General features: G+C 32.7%; 3 protein-coding genes across 3 annotated transcripts in view; 2 read left to right on the forward strand and 1 right to left on the reverse strand.

Moving 5' to 3' along the window:
• Window positions 1-2,396: 2,396 nt before the first annotated feature.
• LOC111053813 (integrator complex subunit 8) lies at window positions 2,397-6,053 on the reverse strand. The gene has a single exon (XM_022340742.2). It carries the CDS (start codon window positions 5,620-5,622, stop codon window positions 2,539-2,541), a length of 3,084 nt encoding a protein of 1,027 aa, XP_022196434.1. The 5' UTR covers window positions 5,623-6,053; the 3' UTR covers window positions 2,397-2,538.
• Window positions 6,054-6,579: 526 nt separating this feature from the next.
• Window positions 6,580-21,973, forward strand: LOC111053812 (la protein homolog). The gene is made up of 10 exons (XM_039424684.1): window positions 6,580-6,728; window positions 7,969-8,058; window positions 9,004-9,069; window positions 9,404-9,580; window positions 10,402-10,581; window positions 15,182-15,327; window positions 16,202-16,268; window positions 16,765-16,989; window positions 18,725-18,899; window positions 21,114-21,973. Exons 2-10 carry the CDS (start codon window positions 7,978-7,980, stop codon window positions 21,206-21,208), a joined length of 1,212 nt encoding a protein of 403 aa, XP_039280618.1. The 5' UTR covers window positions 6,580-6,728; window positions 7,969-7,977; the 3' UTR covers window positions 21,209-21,973.
• Window positions 21,974-26,156: 4,183 nt separating this feature from the next.
• The window catches only part of LOC111050019 (venom dipeptidyl peptidase 4), an 84,796-nt gene continuing 83,536 nt past the window's right edge, over window positions 26,157-27,416 (forward strand). Inside the window, exon 1 of the mRNA XM_039424689.1 lies at window positions 26,157-26,905. Coding sequence (XP_039280623.1) covers window positions 26,825-26,905 — 81 coding nt within the window. The 5' untranslated portion in view covers window positions 26,157-26,824. The remainder of the gene's footprint in view (window positions 26,906-27,416) is intronic.

Below are 27,416 nucleotides of genomic sequence, written 5' to 3' on the forward strand. Positions count from 1 at the left end.
GCTCTTCTTTAAACTGTATCTGGAGGGTTATACGTGTAAGAGGGGGCCGACTGCGCCCTTACTTCGCCCTCCTAGGTCAAAAATAAAGACAGTCATTCTATCTTTATATTCTTACTAAGTCAAACTCCCTTCTTGCCAATGCAGGAATGATCAGTACAGAACGTTTTTTACATTCACTCTAAAGACTTGAAAACAAAAGTGTGTGGCGATATAGGAAATAATACCACATTGAGCCAACAAGGGTGGTCTCATAGATTATTGTGAAATTCACTTTCCAAGTGCAAATCCTTAGCGACGACTCGAGCCGCGCGGCTATAGCTTCTTTGTAGTGTATTAATGTATAATTAGTCTATAATATAATCAAATGAAAACACAAATTTGAAATTGTCAATCACTTTTTACAAACGTGTTTTAAAAAAAAAACATAAATTTGTGTTTTCATTATGGAAAAGTACCACAACATCACTCACAACACAACTGTAAGGGTATAATAATTATAATCCATAGCAATAAATGGAAGCTAATATAGCGGCGGCTAGAATCTTAGAGCCGTCGCCAAGAAATTGCATCTTTAGGCTCGGATTTTTAATGTTCTGACCATGCCCTCGGTCCCACATGTATTACTAAGGTTCTAATGTATTTTCTTCTTACACCAAGTTACCAGAATGATATCTAGTGCTGAACAGGAGAAATCCAAGAATTAGATTTTTTATATTTTTATCTCTAGAAGTGTCTATGCCCGGTTGCACGTAGGGCCTACGTTCATTGAATTTGACCGCCGTGAAAAAAGTCACATCACATTGTTGAATTTTAGTTCATCGTTATTCTTCTGACATTGCTTTCATTCAATGTCATTTTACCGCAGTTTAATTTAATAGTCTTACGATTAATCGGGTCTAAAATTTCATTTAGTAAAATTAACCAACAGGAGGACGAATAATCAAAATTATAATCAGAATAATTCATGTATATTTTGTTATGAATTATTTATTTAATAAAAGGAATAGATTAGAGTAACCAACAATAAGATTTAAAACAGCAATTTTGAGAAACTAATTTATTACAAAACTTTGGCTAAAAACATGAAAACAATATTTCAATTAATTACAAGTTTTTATGAAGACAAATTTACATTAGTTTTTATTGAATAATTGATTTTAAAATAACAAATTTACACGAAAAAATCATAAGATTGAACAGGATATCTTTTTAAAGAAGACCCTCATAGAAGTTGTTTCAATTTATTACAGAACTAAGATGGTCAAAACTATACAACAATATTTGTTTTATAAGGTGTTTAAAAAAATGAAAATCAATGAAACTATTATTTCATACATCTGGGGTGCATCTTGACACACATTATCAGATAATTACAATTTAATGATAAGGGAATTTCTCTTGAATATTTATATATTCTTATAAATATGTTTTTCATACCTTTCCTTACATTAATATTGATGTTGGAAAAAATGAACAAAATTAAATTTGAAGTAATAAAAATTAATAATAGCTCGAAATCTGTAGTACTGAGAAAAAAAAACTGAACTCTGTAATTACATAGAGAAGAAAGAAATCCTATCATAGGTTTATGTACACTCTTTTATTTATTTTCATTGAAACTTATTGCATCGGAACATACTCATATTATGTTTTAACGATTCACAATATATTGTTTAATAATATGATTCACATTTCAAGTTATACTGTACTACAGAGGTATGTTTTAGTCGAGTATGTGGTAGTTTATTCCTGATAAAGGAAAAGTATGTTTTGTTGCACGAACTTGATAGCCGGACTAAAAAATCACTCTGCATAAAAAATGGCTCTGATTTGATATGTATCAAGTGAAATATTTCGTTATTCATGTAATAGTGGATGTAAATAATATACAATTATTTTCCCAGAAACACACCAATTTCCCTTATTCAAACAAATAGCAATTAAATTATAGCCTATTCTAACAATCATATTATGTCTTCTGCTTCAGAATTGTTTAGATGAAAGAAGGAAATATGACTTGGCTGAGAGAAAAGTTATTATCATTATCACAGTCTTGAACACTTTAAAACGAAAAATTGAATGACCTTTAATATAATATAGACACCGGAAGAAGATAATGGAATCAGCAGCCATGAAAAATTCAACTTATTGTAAAACACAGTAAGTTACAAAATGAAAGGACAGATTTTAATAATTATTTGAAACCTAACAATCCATCTAATATGATATATTTAGCACTGTGTAGAACAAATAGTTAAGTTTTAATTATTGACATATTCTATTACTATGACAAAAAATAGACTACGTTTTAATGAGTGCTGAGTTACAGTGTTAAATGCATTGGATTCAAGTGAAATGATTTTTAAGTATTCTATCTTAATCTATATTTTGTAATGAAATTTTCAGTTTGTTAATTATGAAAATGATATTTTCCAATAATTTGGAACGCTCTGTACTATGTGATAGCATATCATGATTAATTAAATGAGATGCTTCTATTTACAAGAACAAAAACCCGAGTTACTGTCAAAAATGCACTTAATTGTCGTCAGATGCAGAGCGGCCGGATTGCTTGGTGTTGGCAAGTGCGCAGAGACCAACATACTGAGCAACCATTTGGCGCATGAACCTGGCTTTTCTTATATTGGCAGCCTCACGCCTGATCTCCTCATTGTTGTTGGCATTCAACTCCAGCAATCCAATCACCTTGACAGCTTTCTGCTTCCTGTGAGCTTCGCCGCGTTTATGATGAAGGTGGACTAGATATTCCAAAATGTTGATATCCCAAATGCAGTTGTAGTAAGAATCCATAGCATCCCAAGACACTTGTTCCGAAAGATACTTATAAGCCAAATTGTATTCGACGTCCTCAGTGAATTGACACAGGATACCAGCTTGAGCAAAGCACTGAAGATGAGTGCAGCATCGAGTCATACGCCTGAAAACATTTTCTTCAAGTGTGAGGGGCTTGGTGAAATAGTCGGTGTTGTGTACGGCTGCCATTAAATAGTATTTCAAGCAAGAAGCATAATGTTGCATCACATAGTACAGGTCACCAAAAAGCTTCAACAATGTTACACTGGTCGGATAGAAAGATATTGCTTGAGTGAGTGTTTGTGAAAGTACTTCGGTAACAATTTTGATATTGTAACTGTTTCTGTTGTTCATAACCCCAGGCCACATACCAGTATGATCAGCATCCAGTTCCAGTCCATACTGATCGTCCCTTAGTAAGTTATGTATTCTAGATAACAAAGAGATAGCGATTGTCAGCGCAGTTACATCTCTTAGATCTGCCAAGACTTGAGTTACAACTGAAAGAGTTACTCCATTACTGTTGGAGCTGGTCTGCCCATGAGCTAGATTGGCTATATTCCCACGTTTTCCACTAGACCCTTGATTCAAAAAAGCTGGAACAACCAAATCCCATGCATCTCTAGTCACCTTCTTATTGCCTTTGAATTTGATCATATCCTGACATGCAAATGCCATTGCTGTTATCAACTGACAAGATGGACTTGATGGATCTATAAATGCTCTTGATGTTAATGCTTCCCAATCTGCAAGATTAAGTAGTGTGATTGCAGCTGCTTCAATAATTTCCAAATGTGCATTGTTCTCGTTACTGTTGGTTGACTGAACAATCATAATGCAATGGCTGTGCAGTTCACGACGATTAATGTCTAATGAGGGCCATTGACTGTGGAATTGCTTGATGTTCAGGAAGAGCATTTCCCAATTTATGAGCTGCCTTAGATGAAAAGCACTAATCCCACAATTCATTTCTTCTGATACAGCATTCAACAACTCTCTTGCATCCCTGAACTCTTTTTCACGCTCAAGCTGCTTCACTTTTGCCAAAGAAATATACAGAAACTGTTGAAGAAAACTAGGACCTAAGTTCATGAGAGCAGAGTGGAGTGATTGTGGTAAATCCCATGTTTGATCAAGTCTTGAGAAAATTGAAGAGCTGCTTCTTGTCTGTTGCGTCTGAACAGCAGCACAAATTAGTTCCTTGAGTTTCAGTGGATCAGTGGTACGTAGAATATCCCATTCAAGCGTGAATGCCTCCAATTGGGGATTATAACGTTCTCTTAATGTGCTCCTAAGAGAGTCAAGACCACGACCTTCACCCTTCATTGCTACTGGTAACGAGGTTGAACCCTTTACGTGACATTTTAGATCATTACTAATCAAATGCTGAAGTTTTGGCTCATCACAAATGCTTTCTGCAAGTGTTTCATCACAGGCTAGAATAAGATCATTCATGAAACAGCGCAGCTTGTTGAGATCTTCCTCCGGTAAGTCAAAAGTCTTTTGAAGAGCCCAGACTAATATTTTTTCCGCTTTTCTTGCTTGTTTCAACTTACTCAAGAAGTCATAGTTTGTTGGTGTTGAGTCTAGAACTCTTCTGACAACATTCAGGGTTTGAATGCGAATTAGCAAGTCGCGAGTAGCTGTCAGAGTTCCACTTGAGAGACCAGCAGCTATTTCTAGCTCGAGACAGTCACGGTACAACTGAGGAATTTCCCTCCTCCTGTTATCTTCTTCTAGGAAGTCTAAAAGTTTTGTGTAATTGTCACGACAAGACACAAGGAATTGTTGTAACAATGTCAATGATGGGGCTTGCAGATGGAGTGGGCGACTGGCGGAAACATAGCCTTCAAGAACTTTTTCGTCTACTTGACAGAATACTGGACTGGCACCTGACTTCTCACATTCAGCTTTCCAATCAACAAAACGATTGCGACAAGTTAGAAAATTTTGTCCTGCAATTGTATAGGATTCATAGAAGAACTGATAAACGGCAACATCAAAGAGGAGCTGACATTGAAACTCATTTATAGATATCTTTTTAGACGCACCACTCCAATCAATGTTCAAATCTCCATCATCTTCAGATAAAGGAACAAAAGCTTGAGAGTTTGGTATTAATAATGAAGGTCCACGAGAATTTGCAGCTTCAACAATAAGTCCCATAATTTTTACAGTTTTTTCAGATTCTTCTTCCAATCTTGCGAGTATTTCCTCATTGACATGCTGGGAATCTTGAGGGTTATGTAGAGCCATGTTTCTAGTCTGCTTATTTGTCTGTCCTGAAGCATAGATTGCTCGTAATGCCCAACGATGATAGAGTGAAACAGCAAAAAGAATATGGTCAGGCTGAGTACTATAATCAATACATAAGTGAGTCCAAGAAGGAACGTTTGCTAGTTTAAGTAAGTCATTTATTAGCGTCAACTGCAATGGAAGAGGGAGTTTTTGTTCTACCATTTCTAAATCCCAATTGAAAAAGGCAAATATTTTTAAAGCAAGAATCTTCAGTGACAAACCTTTATTGCTCATTTTTAGAGTTCTATCATCTGGAGTTCGAGGCTTCATGCTTGCAGTCAATACATTTTCTGCCAGTGGACCATTCAGCGTTGAAGTTTCTGCTTCCTTTGGGGCATCTTGAATAGTTAAAAATTTTATTATAAGGTCAGACCCCGGGGGGTCTGGATTCGACTTGCTTAAATGTTTTTCAATGAGTCCACCACGAGTAGGATCCAACAAAAAATCAAACCACAAGAGAGTGTCTTTGGACATTGGAACTGTACCCGGTCTTAATAGTTCAACATCCATTTTCAAATAAGTAATGAGCAAATTGAATAATGAAAAGTAACAAAAACTGTTAATGGGGTTTACACTCACTCTTTACGCGACAGGAATACTTCTTCATGATAACGGCTTTTTAAATTATATTAAATAGTTTAAAAATCAGAAATATATCTGATTCAACATACCTACTTACTTTGTAATCAAAAACTTTTTAGGTTAGCCACAGCCACAGGCAATTTTATTGGTAGGCAACCGGTTACATACTTAAACACTGATCCAATCACATCTAAATACAAACAAAATATTAATCACTTCATAGCATTGTTCATGTCAATTTCTATTACAAACAGGAAAAACAATAAAATATAAATACTTAACCAACAGTCTGTTGGTGAAACAAAATCTGTCTGTGCTGTTTTGTTTGAACATTGCTTTTGACTTCTGATTTGATTCCCAATCACATGCTCTCATTACACGAGAAACGGCTTGAGGGTGCTTTAGGTGCCAACCTTTTCTGATTACATTTTTTTTTTTGAAAAATTGGAATTGCTCGTGAGTGATTGATGATATACTAATATAGATGGTCGGTGCACATGATTTTTCTGGGTCTTTTCTTCATTTAGAAAAAGCTTATTATTTTGAAGATATTCTATTTTGAATTTTTCAATTTGGATAATCCACTGAATTTTAACAAAGTAATAAATACGTAAATTATTCTCTATAAACGTAAGTAACGTTTTGACGTTACGCCTCTCGAACAACAAATCCTCGTCTGCTTCTATTACAATCAATCTTTCTGTTTTGTGCTGCATTCGGATAGACATAAGTAATCTCCATGTCGTATTGATAAATGTGTTTTCACAGTTGATAAAAATCAAGTATGTGTATTCGAATAATACCTAAAATGAAATAAAGATGATTTTTTTTTAAATTCAATAATCAACAATATGTTTTTTATATGAAAAGAGCTTTGCAGTTGGCAGCATGTAAACTACTCTAGTTCCTTGATCACATTTTCTTTTTGTTGATTGTTCTGTCGTTGTGGTTGAGGTTAGCTTCCTTTTCCTCGGCTCCTCGTGTCTCGTGTCAACAGTTTGGAGTCGTTGATCGTCTGAATAAGTTATATTAACGTAAGTTCTAATGATATATCTCAGTTTTTAAATTTATTTGCTCATTTCTCGTAATATATAATTAATATTCTTAATAATATTTATTTTAAACCAACCTCAGCCTTTTACTGTTAAACGCTCAGTAGATATTGTATTTTATGTAATGCACAGTAACTTACTTGACAGTTTATTTATTCTATTAATTAATATCAATACAAAAAAGGCTCTGTTTCCAATAATCTTGAATGTTATTTCTGTGTAAATTCAATTTTTTTACCTTCTACTTTCATCTAATCAATACTAAAATTGAATATTGATCAATCAAATACTATAAGCTAGATAAACATGGAGGTTAGCTCACATGATTAGCCTAACAATTCTTATGTTTTAACAAATTAGAAACTTTTTTATCAAACTCATTCTATTTTTTCAGAACTTCTAAGAATCCAATTAAATTTTGTCACGTCAATAATAATGAATCATTGAAACATCAGTACTAAAATTAACCTATTTTTATGCCGCATCCACATGTTGGCCCACTGAAGGCCAATGTCAACCAGTGCCAGTGTGTGGATCGGTAGTTTGCCAGCGCCAGCCTTTGCTTGGCTAGCGCTCCAATTTTTACCGGCCGAAATACATCCCAGCAAAGTCCAGCTTTGGCAAATTATCCTCCATCCTCTTTAGTCAACCAGTGCGTGCGGTTTCCTTTCTTATCTTCTGCTTTCTATGTAATTGAGTAAAGAGTTTTAATTTTTTTTGTGAATTGTTATTGCGTTACTTTTCTATTGTTTCCTTTAGTTTTTTTTGTGTTCCTTCTTGTTAATAATTTCAACCTCAAACTATATTTTTAATTTCCCTCTTGAATTTGGCACTCCGCCACGCAGTATTGATGGCAAGGCCAAGCTTACCAGGCAGGCTGAACCAGCGACTGGGCAAAATGTCGACTAGGCATTATAGGTTACTGGTTATGTTTTATTTATTCCAAGATACTGCCCCAGAACAATTTGAATGTATATTGTTACTCATGATTTTTATAGCCCTATATGTTAGCTGGAGTGTTGACATTTTGAAAGTGCTCTATGCGTAAAGCATGATAACTTTTCACTCCACTCAATATTCTCTGAATGGAGAATAAAAGTATCTTTAATGAGCTAAACCATTCATGACCATCTTGAATGTAAATTGATTTGTTTGAATGTTGAGCAAGTGAATTATGTTTAAAAAAATAGGTATTCATTCAGTTTATTTTTAAAATTTCTAGGATACGACCATGGCAGATGTTGAAGTTAAAACTGAGAATGTTGGCGACGGTGATGATGCTAAAGAAAAAACGAATGGTGTTGACAGTGAGGTGAGACATTATAAATTTCTCTCGTTTACTAACTCAAATTAGATGTAAATTTTATTAAATAACTCATGTCTATTCTTCTCACTCGTGACCCCGTTTAGGTGTCACCCCTATGTGTTTTGGAGGTGAAAGTTTGTAGTTACTGTACACAGTACAATAAATTTATTGTAATTTCACGCATCAAAGAAACACCCCGTAATTGGTGTCGTCACCTTACCAAAAAAACTGTCAGCTTGTATTGTGTCATCCTGACATCCCTTCATATTACTAGGGCCATACCCAACCTAATAATTATTATAGTGTGAGTGATCAGCGATGCCTCGGGGATCTAGCAAATTTATAATTTACTCGACTTTTTTTCGTTAAATTGAGACTTCTATTTCTGAACTCAGCATTCATTAGTTTAACGTCTTGATCAAAAAGTTATGTAGCACTGTAGAAACTCTCAATCTCAATAAAGGAAAAAAAATGAAGGTGTACGGATTCTGCTCTAATTACAAAACATTTTTAAAATTATGTCAGCTGTACAAGCAAAATTTACAAAATTCTCAATCTTTTAACTATCTGCGCACTGACTATATTCATGTAATGTACTCTCAAGATTTAGCATTGTCAGCGATAATTTTTCAAGCTAGAATTTGAAATAATGGAGTTGGTGAAGGTCATTCTTTTAATTGATCTACTGACAAAGTTGTAAGGCTAACGGTAGTGGAAAACTTCTATGAATTCATGTTGTATTGTATTCCGCCCGACTTTTTCAACTACATCTTGAAAGTTACCGGTACCGTATTTTAAAATTTTTCATCAGTCTACAAAAATATCTGATATGTATTCCAGTCTAACGTTATTGTTGAAGATTAAAACATCACGTTACTGATGTTATGAAGTTATGTTTTCATCAAACACCGATTCCTTGTCCTTAGTCTTAACATTTTTGATCTGTTCTAGGTTTGCAAGAAAACAACGTCATTAACCGGAGAAGAGTTAGAGAAAAGGATAGTTCGACAAATCGAGGTAAATTCGATTATGGTATCTGCTTCACATATCAAATTGCTTAGTAGGGAGGATTTTTTTTCAAATTTGTTTTTACAATAACCATTTTCAAATTCTACTCCATAGTAGAATGTATGTATTCTACATAGTCTACTCCATTTTAGATTGTTTTCAAGACTTACAGACAAAAACAAATGAAAATAATCGTTTATTGACTTATTTTCACTTGTAAGTCTAAACTGTAAGTCTCACTTCCTGTCAAGTGAGCTTCGAATTGATAATATTTTTCAATGTCTCCTCAGCTTGTTGAAAAAGTTAATTCCAACTAAAATAATTGTTTATATTGTTTGTCCAGCACTATTTTGGTGACTACAATCTTCCTCGAGATAAATTCCTGCAACAAGAAATCAAGGTCGACGATGGCTGGATACCAGTTGAGACACTCATCAAATTCAACAGACTCGCCAAGTTGTCAACCAATATTCCTTTTATTGCTGAGTGTGTTGCAAAGTCGTCGTCCGAACTAATCGAGGTAAGCTATCTATAATATCAATTTACACTTGAATCATTATGTCGAGATTAACGCCAATTTTATCTTCTTAAATACTTACAGTAAATTTTATGTCGAGATACAATCAGTCTGTCACTTGTCAAGAAACGCATTAGAGTAAACATATTTGAAAAGTTTTCCCAGTTTTGTTAAAAGATCAAACGACATTTTGGAACAATTACAACGCTATTAACACCTCATCATTATCATATTCGTTTGAGACTGATTCTAGGGTGTAGCGCATAGTGAAGATTCTAATTGTGGTTATGTAGGATGTCGTCATTAAAATTAATATCAATTGAAATGTTATTGACAAGTTTCCGATTTGTTCGAAAAATTTGCTCATTCCAGATTCAAATGCAGTCTTTGTTGAACAGCGTGTTAAAACAACCCTGCAACTTTGAATAAGTATTTTATGTCTCATGTCTGTTAAAAACTTGATGTCTGTTCAAAGTTTAAGAACAACAGCAATTATTGCTGAACAATTCCCACTGCTGAAGAGGATATGGCAGTCGCACCTATGTGTGTATCATCAGATCAAGCAAAAATATGCAATTCTTTCAGAAAAATTCTAAAGAAAATTTGTTTGTGATGAATATGATTTTAAATGAGTCTTCCAAGTCTCAATGTCCTATTTTGAAACATCTAGCACTTATGCTAGGTAAATATTTATTCCAATTTAACAAATTGTCATGTGATTGGTTATCATTTGTTCATTGCTTGAATGACTTTATTTTGAAGATTTCAGATCATGTCGCTATTTATTTTATATTCTAACTTATTTCATTTTTTTCCTTGTGAAGGTTAATGAAGAGAAGACCAAAATCAGACGCAATTCAAGTAAAGTTCTGCCAGAGATGAATGAAGCTCGTAGAACTGAAATAGTAAAACGGACATTATACATAAAAGGATTTCCAAGTGACTGTCAGCTAGATGAAGTAGAAGATTTCCTTGCTCAATATGGAACAGTCGATAATATTGTGGTAAGAACAACTACTTGATAGAATTGGTTTTAATATCAGTAATTAAGTATTTCTATTAAACTTGCTAAGAGCTAGAGACTTGTGAGTGAATAATGAGAGGATGATGCATTTTCCAATGAATGGTACTAGTCATCAACCACCGAGTTCATATCTATTAATTTGTTGAAAATTAAGCCTATGAGTTTCATGAGTATACACAGGGAGAATAGTGGCTCACATTAAACCTGGCCATTAGTCGTATCAACTATAATTCAGTCTATTTTCCAAGAGAAAAAGGATTCGGACGCTGCTAATACCCTGTGTGCTCAACTACTGGTAAATGCCGCTATTGTCCCTGTTTTTAAGGCGCTTAATTGATCAGATATCATAATCCAAGTAGTATAAATTAATTGGCAATGTTGGTCTCTTGGAAATGATGTAAAAATCTTACAGTTGACTTTCTGTGATGTCTGTTGAATCGCTAGATAGTATCTGATCCAAGATCAACACATATTTCAGAAGGCTTAGTAATTACTCATGTCATCTTTGGTCATTCACTGTGAATTCAACTTCGCCAGTTTATTTTTGTGTCACAATATTTTCAGTTTAATGGGGAATAATAAAAACTGTAACTTGGGCTATTAGAGTTAGCAAGTGGGCATTTTTGAGTTGGTATTTTTACATATTAACATCTTGGAAATGATGTATAATATATAATAACAGTTGATAGTCTCTGTGATATCTGTTGAATCGCTAGATAGTATCTGATCCAAGATGAAACTTCGTTACTTATGTACATGAAATATATGTTAGAAAATTAATCAACTATTTTCATAAATTCACAATCAAGAGTTATGTTATTTGATTTTTACTACGTTATAATTGTCACTTCTAGAAAAAATCACATTGAAGTTGTACTTACAGGCTAATTATTGTTCTCTAGTTCCAGACGGTTCAAATGAAATGCTTATTTTTTCAATAATTAAGAATGACGTTGGAATGATATTCCATTTGAGCTATCGAAATATTCAACTGACTACACCAAGAAGATTTTTAACATAATATACAAAAGGCAAAGCTTTTCAATGCAAAATAATTTAAATTGAAAATGCAAATAATCAAAATCGCATTTGTGATTGCAACTTGTTTGAAAGCTAATATGCTTTAATGATAAATTTTAATCTTGGAAGTGATGAGGAAGCAAAATCAAATGACATTCTATGATTCTGATATTAGTAGGCTATCTGATCCAAGAAGAATATAAAATACATTTGACTTATGCCGCTATTTTAGGTGTTAGAATACTGTTAGTTGAATTGAAAATACAAATAATTTTGTGATTACTACTTGATAGAGAAATCCAAGGTAACTGGAATATATTCTAGGTACATGGGAGAAATCTAGAATGATAAATTCTAATCTTGGAAGTGATGAGGAAGCAAAATCAGATGACATTCTATGATTCTGATATTAGTAGGCTATCTGATCCAAGAAAAATATAAAATACGTTTGACTATATCAGTTGACATTATGTTATGTTTCCTAGAAGGCTATCTCTCGAACGATTAACTAGTAGTGATACTATTTTGGTTTGGATGTCCTTTGAAGGATGGGACTTGCTGAAGTCCTCACCTCACCTTAGGGTTGGTATATGTTTTAAATGGCAAGTGATTAAACGGAACTTTATTCAATCAAAAATGGAACTCAGCAGTAGTTGACAAAATGCCTCCTGGAGCTCTGTATGTAGATCAGATTTGTACCGACCAGCTATTGTTCTTCTGCTATACACATTGGGTGATTGCTTGTGCGGCAAGCTGGAACAATTTTCGGGTATTTCTATCAAAAGAAGTGTAAATGTAGTAGATTTTCATCTGGTGATTTGTTCTATGTAATATTGTATCATTTGATTTATGAAAAAATACAAAATACTGTTGACTTGTGCTAATTGTAAATTATTGAGGAGCTGTTTTGAATAATTGGAAAAGCGTTTTCTTTTATTTGAATTTATCTAACATTAATATTCGAAATATTTGATATCTTGAATACTCCATAAGATTGTGTGTCGATAAATGAATTATCATTTTGGCTCAAATAATAAATTATTTTTTTGCTGTTTGCAACATTTGGAACTTATGAACCCGCATGCTAGGTACAAATGAAAGGTTCTTGGAAATGATGCATAAAAAATAACAGTTGACGCTCTGTGATCTATGACTAAATGCTAGATAGTAAATCTGATCCAAGAACTTCTTTAAAAATCTGAGTGAATAGCTGAAGATTTTATTGTCCGAAGTCCAATAATTAGAATATTAATCACAATTCAAATTTAGCATAATTGCAATCATATCACGTAGAACAGATGGCAAGATTGGACAACTTTTGGGTATTTCCGTCAACTTTCTATTGGTAATTTGAACTATGTAATATTATTTAAATTATGCTAAATGTAAGCTATCAATGTTTTTTTAGCTATTGTAATTCTCTAATAATCATGAACCCACACTGTTGGACATAATTGTCAGGATCTTGGAAATGATGCATAAAAATATATACTTGACACTCTGTGATATCTGACTAATTGCTAGATAGTAAATCTGATCCAAGATCTTCTCTAATAATCTAAATAACTAGTTGAATATTTCAATTTTGTCATAACATAGTTATTGTCCAATTAAAATATTAATCAACACATCAACTTTTTCAATTTAGTATAATTTAAATGATATTACATAGAACAAATCATCAGCAAAGAAACAAAATTTGGACCATCGACATTTGATTTTCAATTGAATTAGTTATTGACTAAAATTAGGAATGATAATTCTGAAGAATAAATACTGTATTTATTTTGAAATTCGGAGTAAAGAATATATCAATTTTCCCCATGATATTTCCTCTATTGAATGATATCTTCAAGCCTTGGAAATGATGAAAAGCAATATCAGTTTGAAAATCTATGATGTATGTTTATTAGTAGGCTATCTGATCCAAGAATATCATTGTAATATTTCCTTTGATAGTTTTAAGTTTTTGTAAACTTTACAATCTTCAATTCATTTGTCAAACACTCAACGATATAACACTCGATGGTGAACGATTATCGATTCAGGTTCTTGGATGTGATGAATAAAGCATATCAGTTTGACTACCTATGATGCCTGTTCATTAGTAGGCTATCTGATCCAAGAAGTCTCGTAATATTTTCTTAGTATTGCTAATTAGTTCTAAACTCTGTGATTGTCATTGGATTTACAACATTCCTAATCCCAATTAGTGCAAGGTTCTCGTAAATTTTGATCCAGATTCTTGAAAGTTGAAACTATCAAGTGATAATCTATAAGGCTATCTTATATTTCATTCAGTACCTCATTAAAAAACTAAGATTGAGAAATTAATCTTGATTTTGTGATTTTATTTCGTTTGTCTAATCATCAATTTTATTGACTTCAGGAATGATATGTATTCAACGCTGAAGTATTTTAAACTTCAATTTAACATTTGAAATCAACAGGAAATTGAAAATGATGTATAAAATAAATAAAAAGTTGACTTTTATGATTACTGTTGAACGCTAGATAGTATCTGATTCAATATTCGTTGAAATGCGTTGCAGAAGAATCGCATTATTCCATTACTTACTGCTCACCCACCATGGTCATTTTAACTTTGCCTAACTTAATGATAACTTAGCCTGGTCTTATCAATGATGTTCAATCTCATTACATGCACACTTTGACGTTTATTTTTTTATAATATAGTAATATCAAAAATAATAAATAAATCAGTTGCATACAGGAGTCTTTGATTATGAAAGGCAAATAACATTTTTGAGATAAATATGTTAGGATAATTGATTTTTATCACAATCTTGGAAATGATGTACAAAAAAATAACAGTTGATCTCTGTGATTCTTGTTTATTCGCTAGATAGTATCTGATCCAAGATCCATCTTAGTTGAGTAGACGTTTTTATTATTTAGAATATTGAACTATTCTATCCATTTTATTTATTCATTCATATGGCTTTTATCGGCAGAGAGATCCTTTTGGATGTTTTGTCTTGCCGTATTACCTATGAATTTACTCATAACTTCGAAACGTCATTTTTACAAGCATGAAAAACTATAAATAAGTGAAGTGATTGAAGACTTCATAGGAGAGTGAGTTGAACGATGATATAAGGCATATCGGAACCTGATTTGATGTGATGAGTTTGTGATAATTGAACTTCTGGTTTGTTTTATTTAATTTAGTGACTGCATCCTCAAAATTGTTCAAGAATAATTTCAATATTTCCAACATCTTGATTTTTTAAATTGACAAGTGTTTAAAATGTGTAAGCATTATTAATTTGAAACTTATTAAAAATTATAACTTGTAAATAAGTTTGTATTCTTTATCATTTGTAATGTATCATTTTATTCATTTCAAAAAGGGTACTATAATTATATTTTATAAATAAAAATTAGTAGCCCTGATTCCAAGATAGTTCGAAATTCGTTGTTGGAAAAAAGAATAGCCTAGTACTGGAATACCATTTATTGCTTGAGATGCAGTCAAGAAATTTTTCGAAAAATTACTATCTATCGAAACATCTTATTTATTGGTTCACTATTTGCAGATGAGAAGATACCAAGACAAGGCAACAAAGCAATGGATTTTCAAAGGATCAGTATTTGCTGTATTCCCGAACGTTGAGGAAGGTCAAAAAGTTCTTGACTTGAAAACTCTGAAGTATAATGATCAGGAGCTCATTATGAAGTGGCAGTAAGTAACAGTGTAAATCACAACTTACATTAGTTCAAAACTAAATCAAAAACTAAAGCTATGTAAAAAGCTAATCATATTTAGAAGCTTAAAACTAAACTCTGTACTTCTGTAAACAGAATTTATACATAGGCCACAAAGAAACTCCATCCTATTGATCAATCATTTTTTCTAATATCAATGCTTTCAATTTATTTATAGCATCGATACATTTTCTGGTATTTTATATTCAAATAATATCATTAAAATTAGTATCCAATAAAACAGGATTCAAAAATTATCAATTTTGCAGATATTTCGTAGCATTTGAGAATATGAAAAATTTTCATCGAATTCACTTCAGATTGATAGTAAGTTCTTTTTTGGCTCTGGCAACCGGCAACGTATAAAGTTTTTACGATAACTTTCCTTTTTTATCTTTACCTTAATTATTTGTATCCAAGTGTATATTCTAATCGAGTCCAAAGTTTGAATAATAAATCTTACCCAATGCATTACTGACACTTCTATAATGATTAGTTCTCAAAATTGAGTTCGTGCGATAGAAAAGTCTCCATACTAACTCCGCCTAATAAAGCATATTTTCATTTCAATTTCAGTAATTCATACCTTGAAACCACCATTGTTTATTTATTTATTTCGAAAAACCATTGCACGCGTTTTACCTCTGGCAGTGGTAATGCTCTTGAAAATCTTAGATAATTTTTTTTATGCGAATGAATTTTACAATTGATACCTTTTTAATTCGTAATATTCCTATGCATGTAATATTCAGTGGTAATGTTCTTGAAAATCTTTGATACTTTTTGTTGATGAGAATTAATATCACAATTGATACCTTTTTAATTCTTAATATTCCTATGCATAATTTCAGGACTCAGTACATCAACGACCAACGGAATGAGAGGCTAGCTAAGAAAATGGAAGAAAAGTGTAAAAAGGTAATTTGACATTATTCATAAATACCAATTCTGTTGACTAAATCCGTTACAATTTATCATTCATGAAGAATCATTTCCTGTAAATTCATCCATAACCATTCTTCTCATTTTGTTTTTGTTTTTTTAACTTGGTTTAGTATAGTTGATTATATCCCTTTAACTACAAGTAAATTCAATCTCTCTTATAACGATTCAGAAATATTCAAAAACCATTGAACGTTTAATATGTTTTAGTTTTTTTAGTTATCGTTAATCCTCACTACTACTCATTGCAAGATAATCCTCATGCACATATTCTAATAATATTCAGTTTATTTGTAACCAGTTCATGAACAACAAAATTCAATAAAAGGTGTAGTTTTAGTTGAAAATCCACGTTTGATTTCCATCAACAGTTCTAGGTTGGTAGAAATCTAATTGTTTTATCTGTATATTGTTTTTATACTCGGTGATTGATGTATGTCATTGATAATTATTTTCCTGATTGTTTTTATAGAGAAGCAAGCGAGATGAAGGTGGAGAGGATGAGGATAGCAAAAATGACAGGGATGAATTGGCCAAGGGGTCGGTTCTGCATATTTCCGACTGCCCTGACCAACTCACCCGTGAAGATATCAAGGCCAAGATTGAAGAATTCGGTTTCGCAATTGCATTCATCGATTATGCCAAAGGAAATCCAGAAGGACACATTAGGTTACAAGAATCTGGCGTTGCCAAACAGGTAAGCTGAACATTTGTTTACATATAACTTATTATTACATTTTTTCAACTCGTGATTAAAGTTTGAACCAGAATTTTTTTTTTAATGAAAAGGATGAATGATAATGCATCACTTTTTTATTTAGCTTCTGTTCTTGTGAACTTATTCTATAATATTATAAAGTAAGGAATTGGCTTATATGTACGGGATAGGGAATAAACGTTAATGTATCATCACTTATGAACTAAAGAACTGATTAACTTGTAATTCAAAATTTACCGATATCATCACTTCAAATTTATCATTACTTATGAACTAAAGAACTGATTAACTTGTAATTCAAAATTTACCGATAGATTCTAAATTTACCGAGGATGATTATATGCCTATTCTACAGGGTGATTTTTTAGTCCTGTTACCCTATTTTTAATACATGGTAATTTTTCCCTAATAAAGGGAAATTTTGTTTTGTTGCACGAAGTTGGTAGCCCTACTCACTCAGTATACACAAGGCAGTGCGAGTTTATTATCCTTAGGCTGTGTAACATTTTGTGATGATTCCGGTCGTGTTATGAACAGAATGTCTTTTACCATAGAACAACAAGAAGCAAGGGTTTATGGCCTCAAGGTCTCCAGACCTCACATCCCCTGATTACTTTTTGTGGGGCTACATTAAGTCTGAGGCCTTCAAAAACAATCCTCACAATATTGATGAACTGAAAGCCAATTATACAGACTTAATCACGAATATTTCCAATATAACTCTGAAAAAGGTTTCTGCTAATATGGTGAAAAGAGTCTGAGCGTGTATAACCTCAATGGGTGGACATTTTGAGCATATGGTGTAATAATTTTAAGTAACTAAGAAATGTGAGTAATAAAATATCAATTTTCTTTTGTAAATGACAAATATTATTTTTTTATTAATACCCAAATTTCCATTTATAAATTATCATCAAAAATTGGGTAACAGGACTAAAAAATCACCCTGTATTATCATTCTTATTAATCAATTCTAATTTAATAATTGAAACAAATTTATTCAATTTATGATTCAAAGTTTACGCAACGATAAAATCCCAACCAAACATAGCTTTCTGCAAGTGATTCCGTGGCGTAATTGGTAGCCTAGCATGCGTGACTCATGAATGAGAGGTTGGTGATTCGGGACCAATCAAAAACTTTTTTGCTAATAATATTCAACTCTGACGGAATATTCATGTAATTTTGACTAAATAATGAATAATAATTTTGTATGTTTCCTGGACATTGTACAAGGAGATAGTATTTTACAACACACATTTTTCCTCTGTGCGAAGCATGGGTTACCTGCTAGTGTTGAATAAAATAGAAACTTTATCATAGTAGGATGAAGGAATCATAATTGGGCGAGTCTTTACTTTTGTGATAATATAATTATTATTAATGCACGATGCACATAGTTTCAATGTACTGTATTAGGTGTTTTCAACGTAACAAGTTTCCACATCATACATACAACGTATTGAAACATCATACATAGTTTTTAGTACAGAATTTCCAAATTCGATTGCAATTTTCAATACGCCGAATAGTGTTGCTTGATTTTCTTAACGTTATTGCAAAAAAATTATTGAATTTCGTTCGAAACTCACTATGAGGCGTCTGAAATTATTGTTTTAGGTTTGATAGAAATGAAAAATATTCAGTTCGTAGTATAATGTAATCGTTTGTTCGTTCTAACTGAAGTTGGTTCTATTTTGAATTATTGTGATAGGTGATAGAAAAGTTGGAAGACGACAAATTGGAGTTTCATGGGAAAAAGGTCAGCTTCCGGGCTCTTGAGGGCGATGAAGAAGTAGAATTCCTGAATAAAGTCAAGTCTGAAATGGCGAGGAAAAGGAACTTCTCGAAGAACCAGCACAGGCGACGAGGGGGTGGCAGGCGAGACGGTAAGACAACATCAATTTCAAATTGACAATGGTTTAAGCATGTAATTTTACAGTTGAATTATTTCCATTTTGATAACTTAATTCTCTCTTCAATATTAATAATTCAATTTCTGTATATTTTTATTGGTCCACAACATTTCAAAACTGAGCTAATTCTAACTTAAAAATTGAACGGAAATTCTATCTATAACCAAATTTATTCTGTAACCTGAAGTAAATTGGTTCAGTATTCAGATCAAATTTATTTTCCTTTTCACAACACGTTTTTTGCAATACACTAGGAGAATTCCCATCCGCGAAGTTCATAACGAGCTCATTACCGAGAAACTAGTTGTTCACTCAAATAAATTTAGTCCACTTCTATGGAAGAAATTGATTAAAAGATATGTAAAACAAATACTAGAGAATGAAATAAGAAAAAAATATTAACCTTATAAAATTGATCGAGAGGAAATTTGGACATATTTTAGTTGTGTTTACGAAAAAGTATGAGTTTATTAGTTTGTATAACTTTTTGTGTAGTTGAGAAGTTGATATTGTAATTATTCATATTGAATGAAAAAGACTGAGAAATTGTCAAAAAACCACTGATTTATTGATAATTAGAAAGACCGGTTTTGGTTATTACACCATTGTCAATCTCTGATAAACTAAAACTAAATACAAGAGCAGCAAAATTTATACTAGTAGGCGAGTACTGCTATTGGTCGAGGGCATGAACGCCTGCCATTGGCCTAGCTAGACAGTCTCCTCCCCCTCAACGGTGTGACAATAAAATTATCAACTTGCAAAATAATATTCTACTGAATGATAGTTGTTTGAAGGACAAGCTACTAGCTAGCCATTGCTCGATTATTTCTATGCACTAAACTTGGAAATTATATTGTAAAAATTATACCAAAGAGAAAGGTTAAGCGTGAGAAGTTTAATTTTTGTTTGTCTCTGATGATACTAACAGATGAAAATTGACGCGCGTCAAGCATTGTTACATAAATATAACACTTCTTATGCACCTGGAATACAACCAAAGTTAGTCTGTCTACTAACATTGGAATTCAACTACTATAGTGAGGTCCACGTTATAATGACAGTGTTTGATTAGCAATGGTATTGCTATCCTTGTCTATCATTCAACAAAGCGGATAGCGCTATCTCTTTTTCACTTTGCTCTGTTGCCAGATCGTCTTTAAACAATGAAGAATTAATAATTAACAAAATATTTCACCTTAATTATGAAAATTCATTATGAAATTATTGAAAAATATAATTTCTCGCTTGATAAAATATAATTGATTATTTTAAACGAGCAGTTAATATTACATCAATAAGCCTGTATCAGCTACCGTCTATAGAAGTCATTGACAAGTCAGAGGATCGGCAAAGTTCTCTTATCTTTCTCCACTGCCATTATAACATGGACCTCACTATTATACCTAGCTCGATTATTTCTGTTTTTGGAAATTATATTGTAAATATGATACTATCTAACATGAAAATTGACTCGTGTCAAGTATTAATGTAACACTTCTCATGCACCTGGAATACAACTACTTCTACTTTCTACTTTCCTTGGTACTACTCATTAAAGGTTCGATGTTTCCATATTTATATAAGCATATTGGAATTGATATGCGATTATTTTTTCACACTTTCAGATGTTGTAGTTCAGACCTCTAACATTGATACTGAAAATATCCATTTATATAACTATTTATCTTTATTTACAGCTGTAAAGTAGCTGAAAGTGAGTGTCTAATTTTTGTCTTCAAATTTTTAATTTATTTCAATTAATTTAATTGAATTTCGGATTGATTATTGTTTTTCGGCTTTATATCAACATTGTGAAATTCAAAATCAATTTTATATCTGTGTTATCTTCCTCGGATGGTGCAGAAACTTTGGCAGAAATCAAAATTTGAACTTAACCTAATTGTTTGGACTATTTTTAATATGTGAAAATCCAGGAACTGAAGAAGTTTTGGGCAATTGCCTGTTTTTTCTTTCCTAATTATAGTATGTGTATCACCTTGAATAAATAAATAAATAAATAAATAAATTGAGCTTTGTGGGAAAATAATTTGAAATTATTTGTTGGCAAGTGTGTATTAGCACTGGTTGCTCTAGGCTACACACTTTATCTTCATCGTGATAAGTAGTATTTTATATAAGAAGTGGTACCACTTGATATCTTTTTAACAAGTATTTTATTTGCAGGTGGCGGCTCCTACTTCCATAGGAAACGAAGGGGAAGTCCGAATAAGGACGATCACAGCTCGCCACAGAAGAAAGTTAAAGTGGAGTCTTCATGAGCACTTTCCATCTTTTACGAATCCAATGTCAAAAATCATCCCATATATTCTGCAAAGGACTGATCAGGATTCCGCTGTTGATATTGATTACATTACCTTCATGATATTTATTTCTATGTACTTTAGGCTAATTCCGTGCTATTTATCATTTGTTTGTTGTGCGTTTTTCTTCTTATTTTATAAAAAATATCCAGTGATGAGCTCGTAAACAATGACTTGAAATGAAGTTTCTCAAAACCTCAAAAATTCCTTTGAGGTTGTTGTACTGTTAACTTATTGTATTATTCATTATACTGGTTGGGAAGTCAGTAGTTCATATTTATTAGACCAAGTTCTCATTGAAATGTCGTGTTCAGTCCAAGTGTCTAGCTATCAGGTGTTCAATTTCTGGAGTGGCGAAAACTCTTGAGAAGTTACTTCTAATTCAAATTTATGTTATCTTGTAATTGAGATTACCTTTATTCTAGAATTCTATAATTTCTTATAAAAAGCTACTAGATTGTGTTATCTTACTAGATACCTAAAACAGATTGTAATGTAGCAAAAGTTGTCATTATTTTATCCATGCAGGACAAACTTTATGATTAATCTCTGTCCTCTTTAACTGAGAGAATATTTTATTGTTCAATGATAGTTGAGCTATAAAGTTGTTGATCAACGCTGTACCAATATTTTTGTATTGTGTTTTTCTTGTATTTCATTATGTGATTCATTCAAAAACTGTTGAGTTGAAAAAGAATAATATATTGATTTGATTTTAAATTATTCTATGAAGTCAGTTTCTTACCTCTTCCAGCTAAAGATTTATTTATTTAGACTACAGATTTATTCAAATTGAATTTCACATTTCAATAGAAAACCAATAAATATGTGCAGAATTCAAATTTGATCAGGCTCTGTACAGGAAGGGTAATCGGGAATTTGTATTAATTTCAATTAATAGAAAGAATTACTTTTTATTATTGATCTTATTTGATTTTATTTTTATGACTGATGATTTGTATTATTGAAGCTTGAGTTGTAATATACTCTATTGAATGATAAGGCTCTCTGTGTCATGTTATTGACATTATGTTGTTATCAAATGTTCTTCTATATTACGAACCGCATGACTTCAACCCTTAATTTTCACCCACTAAGGGAAAGTATTTTGTCGATAGACTGCCTTCCTAGTCTTAATGCTCAATTTCATCTGCAAAACAGCTGTTTTGTAGAAGTTTTTAAAATCATCAAATTTCGCTTTTTCAGTTCCCTATCTCTGAAAGAATACTAGTCAACCGTGTAAAAAGCCAGTTCGATTCCCGACCGGGTGACTTTCTTTTGAAAACTTTCAATGCACAAACTTCTAACAATAATATTAGTTATCTGCTTGTGTGAAAGATACATAATAAAAATTAAATTACTAAAATTGTCATCAGAAATAATAAAAAAGTGTAACAATTGGAAAGAAAACTTCATTTGTTAAAAATGGGGGATACACAAAAAGTAATATTACAAAAGAATTGCACCGCATGGGAGGCTATAGCAGGGGCAAAGCACGGAGGCTGCAACCCACCCCACAGATGTGCAGGGGTTAACCGCGAGTTGATAAGTGAATAATTTTAATTCAATTTAGAAAATGTAGGCTACTGTACATAGGAATTGAGATTAAAATAATAGATGAAATAAGCCAATTTGGGACCAAAAATTCGACTAATAACAAAGTAAAATACATTGTAATAATAGTAACAAGTAGAATGTAAAAAAGTTATAGTACCATTGGATTAATTACAAATACAATAAAGGAGTTCTGATGCAAAGCAAGAGCATTACTAGTGTGACATATTTTATCATGGCAAGGAAAGTATAGTTTGTGTAAAATAAGTTGAGACTTGGCCCTCCATCCGAAGAAATTACAAATTTGCCAATTCGTGTAAAATTGCAACATTCTCAAATTTCCAATTCAACTTTAGAATTGGATGTAGAATATCATCCCCGATATCATAGTAGTGCTAGCCCAGGGTTGAAGGATTAAAAGGAAATTCAACTTTTATGATAAAATTGGAAACATCGCGAAAATTGGTTTTTCTTTGAATATCACTTCTCTCAGAATCATGGGGCGTCGTAATGCGTAATAATTTTATATCAAATTAACGGGGAGAATGTGTCCTTTCTATTGGTGTATGGATAATTTTTATCCAACCTATAGTTATTTTTTAATTATTATGTTCGTCAATATCGGGACATTTCAAGCAGAAAACAAGAAATTTTCGAAATACTGGAAACTTTTTTGTTTCAAAGGTAAGTAGGTGGTGAAAGCGAGAAAGTTTCTCAGAAATAATTTTTTCAATTGTCAAAAGTAGTCGGAAGGTCGTATTTTGGTCTCCAAGGAATTTTAAAGTGAGGAGAGCGGCTGCATGGTATGCATTGTGTATCAAATTGTATGCTAAAAGCTGGCAATTCACGAGATATTTTACTGAATTATTTCAAACGTAAGCAGCTGATTGCCTCTAGAAAGGCTGTAATGAAACACTGCTTGGATTAATTCGAGGCGAGATTGTCATTTTCGCTATTCTTAATCATGTGGCTTGCAGTTGCTGAATTTTTCAATTGTTCTGTATTTTGTTTTTGTTGATCCCAGCTATTGATAGCATATGGTGGCACATGATTCAGCCGCTATCCTTGACTTTGAAACTCCTGAAAGGCCAAAGTACGTTTGACAATTGGAAAAATAATTTCAATTATTTCTGAGAAACTTTTTCGCTTCCACCACCTACTTATCTTTTGAAATAAAAAAGTTTCTAGCAAGTCGAAAATTTCATGTTTTCTGCTCGACATTGACGAACATAATCATTAATTAAAAAATAACTATAGGTCGGATAAAAATGATCCATACACCAATAGAAAGGACACATTCTCCCCATTAATGTGATATAAAATTATCATGCATTACGACGCCCCATGATTCTGAGAGAAGTGATATTCAAAAAAAAAAAAACAAATTTTTACGATGTTTTCAATTTTATCATAAAAGTTCAATTTCTTTTTAATCCTTCAACCCTGGATCTTTTCTAGCACTACTAGGATATCGGGGATGATATTCTACATCCAATTCTAAAGTTGAATTGGAAATTTGAGAATGTTGCAATTTTACACGATTTGGCAACCTTGTAATTTCTTCGGATGGAGGGCCAAGTCTCAACTTACTACTTTACACAGACTATACTGTATTTAGAGTGTGCCACACCAGATTTTTCAATAAACTGTTAGTCCAGTCAACGAAAGTTTATAATAGAGGGTAATGCTTGGAAGACAATCTTTTTTGACCTCGTCTAGGATAGTTCTCAAACATGGATTTGGGGGTGCATATATCAAAGTCCAAAAGTCCCCACCGCTACCCCTGTGTTAAAGGAGTGAGGGTGGTTTAAAGGTGCCATTTTGTTTTGTTTCTGGCATATATCTCGAAAACTATATGCGTGTTACGGACATTACGTCTTACTATCCTATAAAAATCTGGTGTGGCGCACTCACACAACTTTCCTTGCCGTTATGAAAATTTATCACCTGACGCTAGTGTACTCGCGCATCTCAAGTCTACTATTCAATGATCCAAACCAGCTGGTGACAGGACAATAACGCTGGAGACACACGAAGTCTGCTATCTCTTCATAGTGAATGATTATTTAATAGAATCAACAGTTTGCAATATTGAAATAATAACATTTTCTCGAATTTCGAGCTTATTTTAAATTTTAGGTGAAAATGTTATTGAACATAAATTGTAGAGATTTTCATGCTTAATCTTTTCCACTTGAAATTTTTGGTTTAAATTGTATCTGAAGCCTGATAATTGGGAATCTAAAATCAAACTTTGCATAGATGTGGTGAAGCTCCTGGAATTTTTACAGATATGTGACTTGTGGCAGTTGATAGAGCTTATCAATGACTATTTTAGGTATAAATTTGATAAAAATCGTTGGAGACGTTTTCGAGAAAATCGCGAAAAACCCGGTTTTTGACAACATTTTCGCCATTTCAGCCGTCATCTTGAATTGCATTAGATCGAAATTGTTCGTGTCGGATCCTTATAAGGACCTCAAGTTCCAAATTTCAAGTCATTCCGTTAATTGGGAGATGAGATATCGTGTACACAGACGCACATACACTCATACACACACACACACACACACACACACACACACACACACACACACACACACATACAGACCAATACCCAAAAACCAATTTTTTGGACTCAGGGGACCTTGAAACAATTAGAAATTGGGGTACCTTAATTTTTTTCGGAAAGCAATACTTTCCTTACCTATGGTAATAGGGCAAGGAAAGTAAAAAATTAAATGTTGAAAAAAATTTTAATTTCTACAAGGTTTATTTGACAAAAAATGTTTCTATATTCTTTATATCAATAGTTCTAACAATATACGCTTCAAGGTGTGGCATTTAATTGTCCTATAAACATTTTCTCCTGAACTTTCTATTGAGCATTTATTGTCTGGACTACCACATATATGAACAAAGATAAAAAATATCTATAAAAGTATGAAAAACTTATCAACGCCGTACATGAGCTTAATCAGAATTTGGCATCACAAATAATACTGACTTTTATAATATTTTCCAATTATGTATCAATTCAGTTTCAGTTTCCCATGTTCAGTTTATCTTCTTGTGATTAAGATTGGTTTATGACTGTGTTCTGATGATAAAGTGATCGAAGAATGTTAACGTTGCAAAATTATTGTTGTTCAACGCATGGCCGAATCCCGGAGCAGTGATAGCTTATCAGTGTTGCTATTATGGTCGGATTCACTTCAAAGTGTCAGCGTTAGTTGGATTGGAATTATATATGCAAGAAATCCTGTCAGTTTAAATCTTATTAGAGGTCTTGCCAAATGAACTCGTTCAAGTCAATCAGTTGAAAAATAGAAAACTATTTATAAGCTGATGTTTTCCCCATTTACACTACAGCTACAAGCATAGAATAAAACAATCTTATCCAATCCAATCGTATAAGTTTTCTGTGTTACAAGTTATTGAGTCTACTCTTTAGTTGATAATCAAACAATATTGTTTTTTGTCTTTTTTCTTTAGGGCTACTTTTAATATAAATAAAAATATAAATTTCAGCCTTCCCTTTTAAATTATTTTGTCAACATGTTCAAGTCTTGAAAATGTCATTAATGTCCGAAACATGTTGTAACAAAATAATTTAAAAGGGTACTGAGATTTATATTTTTATTAATATTGTTCCACTATACTGGCGTTATGAATCTATAAATAGAATACACACGTTCAACAATAGACTACAATTTGTTAACTAGAGCTGAGTCAAAGGATTAATAATTGAAGGAAGTTTCGTTATCAAAGTGCATCGTTGCGAAAGCACCGTGGAAGACAGCCAGCGAAGAGAGACGACGACCCTGAGAGAGCGGCGGTCGACCTCTGATGCCATGTCTTAGGAGGTACCTATCCTTAACGGAGTTGTAATGTGGGGAGAGAGCAGCCATCAGCCAGCAGCAGATATTGCAGAGAAATGCCGTGAGAAGCGACGACCGAGTGAAAGTGAACAGCTTGAACGCAGAATTTATACAGTTTGTTTTCAATCCAGTTGTGTAGATGATGAGACTATTTCCTTGTCTGGATAGATCTGGATACAAGCCGGTGTTACTGATTCGAGAAATCATGCCAGGAAATCAGGTAAATACCTTATTTATTTTACTACACTATTTGTATTTTCTTCCTAAAATAACCATCCTTTGTCTTCCGCATGTGACACGTGTTGGTATTTGGTACTGTGTATTACGTTTAACGAGAACTAGAAACTCAGTTTGTAGAGGCTCATAATATGTAAGCGTATAATGGTGTCGCAGTGGTTTGAACGACAAAGAAAAGTCAGCAATTGGATGTGCATGTGGACTTCCTTTACTTACATACTAGTACTCACATTCTCCCACAGAGGATTCGTCTCAATATAAGAATGAAAAATAAGCATAAAACTAGCAAATAAGAAAGGTGAAATACCAGGTCACCCCTGGATCAGCATCAAATATGTCATTCTCTCATTCAACCCTTGCAGTTAGAAGCCCAAATAAAAGACGAAACAACTAACGAGTATAAGGACAGGGAAGTTCTCTCTTATCTATGAATCTAGCTTGAATAGTGTTGAAAGGAATGCTAGACATCCAACGATTCAACTATAATGCTCGTC

The sequence above is a fragment of the Nilaparvata lugens genome, chromosome 3 (assembly GCF_014356525.2).
Source record: "Nilaparvata lugens isolate BPH chromosome 3, ASM1435652v1, whole genome shotgun sequence".
Classification (NCBI taxonomy): domain Eukaryota; kingdom Metazoa; phylum Arthropoda; class Insecta; order Hemiptera; family Delphacidae; genus Nilaparvata; species Nilaparvata lugens.

Coding starts and splice junctions, on each gene's coding strand:
- LOC111053813 (XM_022340742.2), bottom strand. CDS start 5,622: ATGGATGTTGAACTATTAAGACCGGGTACAGTTCCAATGTCCAAAGAC.
- LOC111053812 (XM_039424684.1), top strand. CDS start 7,978: ATGGCAGATGTTGAAGTTAAAACTGAGAATGTTGGCGACGGTGATGAT. Junction 9,070..9,403: donor GGATAGTTCGACAAATCGAG/GTAAATTCGATT, acceptor TTGTTTGTCCAG/CACTATTTTGGTGACTACAA. Junction 9,581..10,401: donor CGTCGTCCGAACTAATCGAG/GTAAGCTATCTA, acceptor TTCCTTGTGAAG/GTTAATGAAGAGAAGACCAA.